This window comes from Crocuta crocuta, unplaced genomic scaffold (assembly GCF_008692635.1).
Source record: "Crocuta crocuta isolate KB4526 unplaced genomic scaffold, BGI_CrCroc_1.0 scaffold111, whole genome shotgun sequence".
Lineage (NCBI taxonomy): Eukaryota > Metazoa > Chordata > Mammalia > Carnivora > Hyaenidae > Crocuta > Crocuta crocuta.
This window is the reverse complement of record NW_027527611.1, coordinates 4306255-4315709: the sequence shown is the minus strand read 5'-3', so window position 1 is coordinate 4315709 and position 9455 is coordinate 4306255. Positions and strand designations below refer to the sequence as shown.

Below are 9455 nucleotides of genomic sequence, written 5' to 3'. Positions count from 1 at the left end.
TTAATATAACACATTATTCTATTGAAACTACTTTTGGTTGAGATAGCCGTTATCTTTTTGTAGTTGCATTCAGTATACACTTTTCAATTTTTACAATACTAGCTTGTGAATAATGTTTTCCTCTCTGCCAATCATTTAAAATACATTCTTCTCCTGACTTCCTGCTCCCTTCCCCTACCTCTTAGGCTCTTCCTTTCAGTTTCCTTTCTTGGCTCAGCTTTATCTGCTTGTCTCTTAAATGTCTGCTTGTCCCTTAGAGTTTTTTCCTTGGTTCTAGTCTTTTCCCACTATTACTCTCTGTGGTGGTATCATTCCCGTGGCTTTGATTACTACCTGAATGCCGACGATATTCCTCTTGTGTTCTCCAGCCTCATTCTCTCTTCTGAGCAGTGGATCTGTATATGCATCCATTCATTCAATGCTTATTGAGCTCCCCAGCATTGTTAAAAAAAAAAAAAAAAAGTGCTCTTACCCGTTGCCCACAAATATTCATATTTAGTTGTCTGGAGAGAAACCAAGCACTTGTATTTTCTAAAAGCTTCCAAGACTCTAATGTTAACGCACAGCAAGGATAGAGAAACACTGAGCCAGAGGAAGGCAAGTCCAGGCAATGGAAGAGCTAGTATTTGAGGTCTTGCTTTCACCAAATTGTAAACTTTATGAAAATAGTAGTATCTGTGTCATGATTTTTAAGGTCATAATTTTTTAAGTTACTCATTTATTTTGAGAGAGCCAGCAGGGGAGGGGGGGTCAGAGAGAGAGAAGGAGAGAGAGAGAATCCCAAGCAGGCTCCATGCTGTCTGTGCAGAGCCTGATGCAGGGCTCAAACTCACAACCCATGGAATCATGACCTGAGTCACTTAACTTGACTGAGTCCTCCAGACGCCTTGAAGGTCATAATTTCTATACCTGGGTCCTTATATGTGGATTCCAGTATAGTTCCTTCCTGTCACCACGGACTCAGCAAATCTGACAGGCCTGTCCAAAACTAAAATTAACATCTGTTCCTTCTTTATTCCTGATCTCAGAGCCAGATTCAACAAACTGAAACCTGGCTCTCTGACTTCCCCTCACATGTGCAGGCAGCCTGGCATTGCTCTGTGCCCCACGGGCCTCTCCCTGGCATAGCTGAGAATGTGCCAGCTGGTTCCCTTAGAGTCAGACAGCAAGAGAGACAACAGGGAGGAAGCCAGGCCTTGGTCACTGCTGACCCCGCCTCCTAAGTGCTTTTGGAATCGGTTCCTTCTGCGGCCATCCCCTTGCATCTCCTAATGCCTTCTATTCTGTAGCTGCCAGTCCTAACTCTTCCCACCACGTGTCTGCCGGTGCCTGCCAGCCCCAGCTTCCATCCTCACAGTGGGACCCTGAGGGTTTTGTGACACTTGAATCTGATCGAATCATGTGCCTGCGGAAGTTCCTTTCTTGGCCGCTCGCTGCCCTTGCAGCAAAGTCCAGCCCCCGACTTGGTCACTGCTCCAGTCTCCCTTCTCACTGCGCCTACACTCGCTCTCCTGTGAGCTGCAGCCAGACCGACGCACATGTGGCGCTGAACACAGATGTGTCTCGTGTTGTGTTGCTTCTGGTTTCTGGTGGAGACAGGTTTGGCGGTTCGCCGTATTACTCCCTGTTCTCCCTCCTTCCTGGACTCCTGCGTGTTTCTAGGTCCCAGCTGAGATGCCCCCTCTGGTAAATCTTTCCTGACATCTGCAGTGTTGGGTTAGCACATCCACCCGTACGTATCCCTTCTTATCATTTTGGTACAACTGAGGTGCCGTGTCATCTTATCACCTTATCGCCAGTGTCTAGCCAGCATTTAAGGCATATGCAGACATTTGAATATTAAGAACCTTATTCTTTAAAATTAGTAAATGTTCTCAGGGCACCTGGGTGACTCGGTTAAGCATCCTGACTCTTAATATCAACTCCGGTCATAATCTCACAGTTTGATTTGTGAGATCAAGCCCCGCGTTGTGCCGCGCAAAGCCTGCTTGGAATTCCCTCTTTCCCTTCCTCGCTCTGTCCCTCCCCTCCACTCTTTCAAAACAAACAAACATTAAATAAAAATGAGGGGCGCCAGGATGGCTCAGTCTGTTGAGCATCTGACTTCAGCATCAGGTCATGATCTTACAGTTTGTGGGTTTGAGGCCCACGTGGGGCTCTGTGCTGACAGGTCACAGCCCGGAGCCTGCTTTGGATTCTGTGTCTCCCTTTCTTGCTGTCCCTCCCCCATTTGTGCGCGTGCGCACTCTCTCTCAAAAATAAACCTGAAGAAAAATGTTCTGAATGAAAGGAAACTTGCTAATTAGAGACACCTTTTTAACATAAATTCTCTTACAGGAGAACTATGCCGTTTTTGGGCCAGGACTGGAGATCTCCTGGATGGAGCTGGATTAAAACAGAAGATGGTTGGAAGAGATGTGAATCCTGGAGTCGGGAACTCGAGAGAGAGAACAACCAGTGCAACGTGAGTCACAGCATGTAAGTTCTAGCGGGACCACGCCATCTGCCTGCCTAACGTTGATGGTTTCTATTTTTGAAGTCCCAGCAAAGCCCTGTAACGTGTGATTTGGCTGAGTTTGCCCAGACACATGGCCGATGTGAAGACACGGTAGACTGTGGAGCGCCCCCCACAGGTGCTGCTCTCTTCTGTGTGAACGGGTAGCCTTTACAGTAATCGGAGAAAAGGGATCACTGTCGACCCCACGTTGTAGCTGAGGAGCTCAGGAAGTGGAGATTCAGTCTTGGCAGCACGAATCCGAGACGCCTGGTGATTGCAGCTTGCACGAGACGGAAGTCTGCTCCTCTCTCTGGAAATCCTGAGTGGGTGTAGTGACCTTGCTCGGGGAGGGAAGGGCATTCTGTGCTGCTGCTCGGCTGTCGCATTGCACAGCAAAGAGGGTGTGTGGCCCACGGCACCTGCTCTCCAGTCAGCAGGGCGGGAGACGAGCAGGACACAGGTGTCACATTTGCTCCACCTCCTTGGCTGGAGCGCCAGGTGTGTGGGAGCTCGGGGGCATGGCCTCTCTGATATGTGTCCAGGTCAACATCAGAGATGGCGTAAACCCCGAAGTGTGGATGGTAACTGGCAGTCTCCACCACGAGTGATACTAGAACATTCAAAGGATTAGGAAGATCTCTGGGCCTCTTCCTTCAAGGTGTTATGGGTCTAGGAATTGGTTTTTCTGTACATATTAAAAACTTTTTTTTAATGTTGATTTTTGAGGGAGAGAGAGAGAGTGAAAGAGATAGGGGCAGGGAGAGAGAGAGGGGCAGGGAGAGAGAGAGAGAGAGGGAGGGAGGGGCAGAAAGCGAGAGACACAGAATCTGAAGCAGGCTCCGGTCTCTGAGCTGTTAGCACAGAGCCTGATGCCAGGCTTGAACCCATGAACCATGAGATCATGACCTGAGCTGAAGTCGGACACTCGACCGACTCAGTCACCCAGGCGTCTCAATTTTACTGTATATTTTAATTTGGCATTTGCATAAAAAACTCTGTGTTTTTAACAGGCAGGAAATCTGATTTTCATTTTTAAGAAATCATTTTATTTATTATTTGTTTCATGATATAAATGTACTCTTTAATCCCTATCCCTTACTTCACCCATTGCCCCACCTGCTTCCTCTCTGGGGACCATAAGCTTGTTCTTTATAGTTAAGAGTCTGTTTCTCAGCTTTGCCACTTTCTTTTTTTTTTCCCCTTTGCTCATTTTTCTTTATTAAATTCCACGTGTGAGTGAAGTCATTTGGTATTTGTCTTTTTCTGACTGATTTCAGTCAGAATCAAGGACTCTACCTCTATTCACGTCGTTGCAAATGGCAAGATTTCATTCTTTTTATGGCTGAGTGCTATTCCGTTGTGTCTGCACCACTTCTTTATCCATTCATTGGTCAGTGGACACTTGGGCTGCTTCCATATCTTGGCTACTGTGACTAATGCTGCAATAAACATAGGGATGCATGTATCCCTTTGAATTAGTGCTTTTATATCTTTTGGGTAAATACGTAGTAGAGCAATTGCTGGGCTGTAGGGTAGTTCTATTTTTAACTTTTTGAGGAACCTCCATCCTATTTTCCAGAGTGGCTGCACCAGTTTGCATTCCCACCAACAGGACAGGAGGGTTCCCTTTCTCCACCAGCACGTGTTGTTTGTGGTGCCATTGATTGTGAGCTCTTCTGACAGGTGTGAGATGGTATCTCAGTGTGGTTCTGATTTGCATTTCCCTGATGATGAGTGATGTTGAGCATCTTTTCATGTGTTTTTTGGCATCTGGATGACTTCTTTGGAAAAATATCTGTTCATGTCTTCTGCCCATTTTTTAATTGTTTTTTTTTTTTTTTTTTTTTTTGAAGGGGTATTGAGTTGAATAAGTTCTTTATGTGTTTTGGATACTAAGCCTTTATCAGGCATGTCATTTGCAAATATCTTTTCCTATTCTGTATGTTGTCTTTTAGTTTTGCTGATTTTTTCCTTTGCTGTGGAGAAGCTTTTCATTTTGATATAGTCCCAATAGTCTATTTTTACTTCAGGCTGTCTGATTTTCTAACACAAATTTAGTGCTTTAGATTAGAGACTGTTTTGCAGTATTTGATTATATTCAAATTATAGTATATCTTTGAGATTATAGTAAAGATAACATGTAGTACTTATTAAACCTATATTGTGGTATTCTCTGCCATTCTGAATTTTATTTTATATTGATGGCTGTAAATTCTGTGTAAGATTCGTAATTCTACATGCTGTCAGTATTAGATAATGTCACAGCTGTGAATTTTCAAAGTTATTTTTTGTCTTCTGCTTTTCATAGCAAATTATTTAAATATAAAGTTGGTTGCATACATGTGGAAATGGTTGACGTCTACAAGGACTCCTCATGACCTACTGTTAAATGTGGGGACTCCAGAAGTCACCAGTTCAGGATGGGTAAAGAGGCTGGGAAATGTCAGACTTAAAAAGCTATACGGTGTGAAATATGATGCTACTTCTGCCCTAGGGAATTTGCAGGAGTCTGAGTTTTCTTCCTCATGTATTTTTCCCCACATGTTCCCATGCATTTTGTGTGTCTAAGAATTAAATTTTTTCTGTATACACACAGAGTTAGTGAAAATACACTCAAGCCATGTCTTCTTTGCATGATAAACTCCATATCCACCTGTCCCCCTCACCCTCTTCCCCATAAACTCTCCCCTCACCCACTCCCATTCAGACTTCATTTAAAAACCCTTTGAAACCATTTGAAACCCTTTGGTAAGCCTTGCTGACCCAAGGTTCTCTGCGCCTTCAAAACCTGTCCAGCTGAGCTTATCGAGGCTCCTCTGTTCGTTGGGTGAAGTGAAGGGGGAATGAGTTAACTGTCCGTTCTTTACACCATCCCGTTGTCTTGTTCCCACTCTACCTTTTTTCTTTGTTGTTCTCCTCTTGCCCATTTCCCCAAAAATGCATCTCCTAACCTGTGGGGAGAGGCCACAGATGACCCAGAACTACAGCCAATGTCTGATATTTTTCTTACCCTGGAAGAAAAAGTGATCTAGCTTTGAACTACAATTTGATGCAGAAAATAAAACCATATGTAACCACCATTTCAAATCACTGAGTAAAATGACCTCTTCCTCTGAATGTCTGTGAGAAACAGCATGCCCAATTCTTTGGTTGAAGGTAGGCTTTCTAAAGCTAGTAAAAGTCACTTAGGCAGTGAAGATTCTCACCAGTGGTGTAAAATGTTTGTAATGGGCATGAAAATACAAGACATTTAAATATCCCTTTGCTCTCTTTTTGCCTCACTTTAGGATTAAGAGTGGAGCAAATAAGTAAGAAATTAGACGGTTCAACAGGGTTAATTCAGGCAGGGCTGACCCGTTCATACTTTGAATCCTGATTAAGCTGCTTTTTCAAGCAACATTCATGATACTGTGGAGGTTAATGATGATGGAGCGATATTCACCCCTATTTTGCATGCTTCTCTCTCCTTTAAAAGGTGTGTAGAGTGTGCAGGCTTGCGCTGCGGAGCACAGTTTGATATGTGCGCCCTTCCGGAGAGGTTTGTTCGCTCCCCTGTGGATACACAGGAGGGTGGGTGAGTGGGCCACACAGCGACCAGGGGATGCCCAGTTCGGGATTCTAGGGGAGGGAGGATGAGCATGTGCCCAGGGCAGCGTCCATGTAGTCGGATGGCGGGGGGAGGGCCCCAGTCAGCAAGACAGTAGGCAACAGACTGCATGAGGAGAAAGGGGAGCAGCCACCCGATACACCGTGAGGGTTTGGCTTGGGAAGAACCATACTGAGTCCTCATCTGGCTCGGTCCCTCCATCAAGGTGTTGTTGCTACTCAGTGTGACATTTGATGACAGATCTTGTATGATTTTTGCAAAGGGACGTATTGCAGAGGAGTGTCTGGGTGCTCTGTCTTTCAGAATTGGCAGTCTTTCCCATGAGATTGTGCTGTGCTAAGTAGCTCAGGCCTGAGGCGGCATGGAGGGCAGTGCTCCTGTGAACCTGAAATGGGGGGGCGGCCAGCTCCATGGGGCTTAGCTCTGCCTTAACAGTGACGTTTTTAGTGTTTCCTCCCTTTGCATTTAGCGTATTAAACCTTTTTGTTGCATTATTTTTTTATTATCATTTTTTTCTTTTTAAATGTTTATTTAAATTCTAGTTATTTAACATACAGTACAATATTGGTTTCAGGAGGAGATTTCAGTGATTTACAACACCCAGTGTTCATCAGAACAATGGCCCTCCTTAGTACACATTACCCATCTAGCCCACCCCCCACCCATTAACCCTCAGTTTGTTCCCTATCTTTATTTTTTTAACTTTTTATTTATTTNTATTCCATCGTATAGATAAACCACATCTTCTTGATCCATTCGTCAGCTGATGGACACTTAGGCTCTTGCATTATTTTTATTGGCATCTCATTAAATCTTGTTTCAAATCCCAGTTTCAATAACTTAAGGTTTATTTTGGTCATTTGGTTCTCAGTGGGCATAGCAGTGGTGGGCATCGTAAGTCTGGGGCTTCACAGAAAGTATTGTCAACTCTCCTATTTCCCAAGATAACTGAAGATATCAGTTCAGTTGTGGATCCCTGCCCCCCTCCCCCCAGGGGAAAAGGAAAGAGGACGTATTTTTGGTTCCCCTATGAAAATGCAGAGCGGGTCTCTGATCACGACAATGGAGGGAGAATTCAGGAGTCCTCTGGCCCTTGAAGAACCGAGCACCCGAGGCCATAGGACCTGGGTGAGGAGAGTTCCCAGGCCCCTTGGTTAGAGTAAATCCGTGTGCTGTCATTTGGCGTTTTCCCCTTAGTGTCCTTGTGGTTATGGCCGCCTTCGATTTTCCTTCAGTGGCAGGAAGGAGAACTCTGTGACTTAGCGGCTGAGCCCCAGTGTCAGACTCCGCACTCAGTGTTTCAGGCAGAACTCGTTACTCCTCTCTTGAGTAAGGATTTTGCATGGGCTGTAAATGTCTATCTCTGACTTTGTTTTAATGTTGCATTTTTTGTCAGTTATAAAGCCACAGAAGTCCTACAGTCCTAAAGCCTATAAAATGAGAGTGGAGGTCGTCCGTGGCTTGCGTGCCGTCCTACACGGGTGACCAGCTGCGTGGTTGCTCTGATTGACCCAGATGTCAGAGTCTGCAAAGCCTCACCGTCTCCTCCGTCCCAAGTCTTCCCAGTGCCCAGCATGATGTTAGTGTCCGTGTGTGGCTCTCACACACCCTGGCCTCTCGGGGCTTGACCCCCTCATTTTAGGACTTCCTTCTCTTCTCTGTCAGAGCCCCGGCCCCACGGTTCAGAACCATGAGTGTAGACCGCCCCCCGGCTTTACACATCGCCTGCCTGCTTCCGGGCTCCGTGACCTCCTCGTCAGCCAGATGCCTGTGTCCCCGTCCTTCTTCGTCTCCATGTGTGGCTTATATGCCATGACCCATTGTGTCAGTAACGCTCTTGCCAATGCCGGAAACTTCCATTCTTTTTTTTTTTTTTTTAATGTTTTATTTATTTCTAGGAGAGAGAGAGAGAGAGACAGCATGAGCAGGGGAGGGTCAGAGAGAGAGGGAGTCACAGCCTCTGAAACAGTCTCCGGGCTCTGAGCTGACAGTCAGCACAGAGCCCGACGCGGGGCTCGAACCCACGAACTGTGAGATCATGACTTAAGCGAAAGTCGGATGCTTAACTGACTAAGCCACCCAGGGAACTTCCATTCTTTTTTTAAAAATAGACCCGCTTAGCAAATTCTTAACCCTGAACAAACTGACACATGAGCTGCCAGGAAACGTAAGAGGGACAGGTCGCAGCAGAGAGCACACAGACCATTACGGACTCACCTGCACCCCTTCACTCGCTCGCTCGCCCCCTCACTCACTCTGGCACTCCCTGCCCTTCAGAGGGCCTCCCGTGGCTCCTGCGCTCCTGCTTTGGGGGGGCCCTCGCAGACCCCTGTTGTCTGTGCTGCGGCACTGGGGAACCTGAAGACTGCAGACGTTCTCAGAGCCTTATGGTCATCATCTTGGGCTCTATCCTGAATCTCCGCGAATTTCATCCAGATCACCCATGATGGCAGAATTGGAGACTTTACATTTTTATTGCTGACTGCGTCATCATGGACAGAACGTGAGCTGGCCCCTCGCCCCCATGTGCACAGTGGCTGGTGGGAGCTGGTGGCTGGATGCTGCACAGAGGGCCGGGGACAGGAACTGATGTGTCTCCTCTAGAGTAGAGCTCCTGGGGGCAGCGAGCTGGAGCCTCACCCCTGCCCCCAGTGTGTGGATGGAGCCGTCTGGGAGCCACACCAGAGACATCCCCAGAGTTGCCATCTCTCCTCAGCCCATACTCGGTGTCCCCAGTGCTGTGACGCGGCTGAACGCACTTTAGGTCTAGTGGAGCAGGCAGAAAACGGGCAGAACAAATTGTGTGGCTCGTGCTGTCTGATAGGCGCCGAAGGGGGGAGAAGCCCTGGTGGGAGGTAAAAAGGTCGAGGGAAAGGCTGTGGTGAATGGGGGGTAGGCAGGGTGGACCCCTGGAGGATGGGGTCTGCTCGGTGACCCTGTGGGCACTGGTGACGTTGGAGAAGAGCCTGGGGGAGGAGGGGCAGAGACCCCGGGACTGGGAGGCTGCGGGGGGTCCGGATGTGTGCAGTGGGGGCCGCGGCCAGAGCCGAGGTCTCTGCCTGGTAGAAGCCCAGGCGGACGGACACGTGGAGGTTCTCAGCACGTGGGGTGTTGGGACAAGCTCCTTCCGGCCACCGTGTTAGGGATGGGCTGCAGGGGTCCAGGGCAGAGCAGAAGCCAGTCGGGAGCACCCACGAGAGAAACGCCTGCAGCTTGGACAGGGTGGGGGTGCGGGTGAGTCGGGGTCAGAGTCAGCTGTGGCTTGCAGCGGGGGCCAAGCTGGAAGAGGCTGCTGGGTGGAGGAGAGGAGCCGGGGGGGCCGGGGTGGGGGGGGACAGGCAGGCTGCAGGG

General features: G+C 47.8%; 1 protein-coding gene across 9 annotated transcripts in view; it reads left to right on the top strand.

The window, feature by feature from the left end:
- The first annotated feature begins 2340 nt into the window (after window positions 1–2340).
- Window positions 2341–9455, top strand: part of FBXO25 (F-box protein 25) — a 72317-nt gene continuing 65202 nt past the window's right edge. For all 9 annotated transcript variants that reach the window (XM_077771667.1, XM_077771661.1, XM_077771688.1 and 6 more), the window contains exon 1: window positions 2341–2478. In XM_077771667.1, coding sequence (XP_077627793.1) covers window positions 2345–2478 — 134 coding nt within the window. In that variant the 5' untranslated portion in view covers window positions 2341–2344. The remainder of the gene's footprint in view (window positions 2479–9455) is intronic.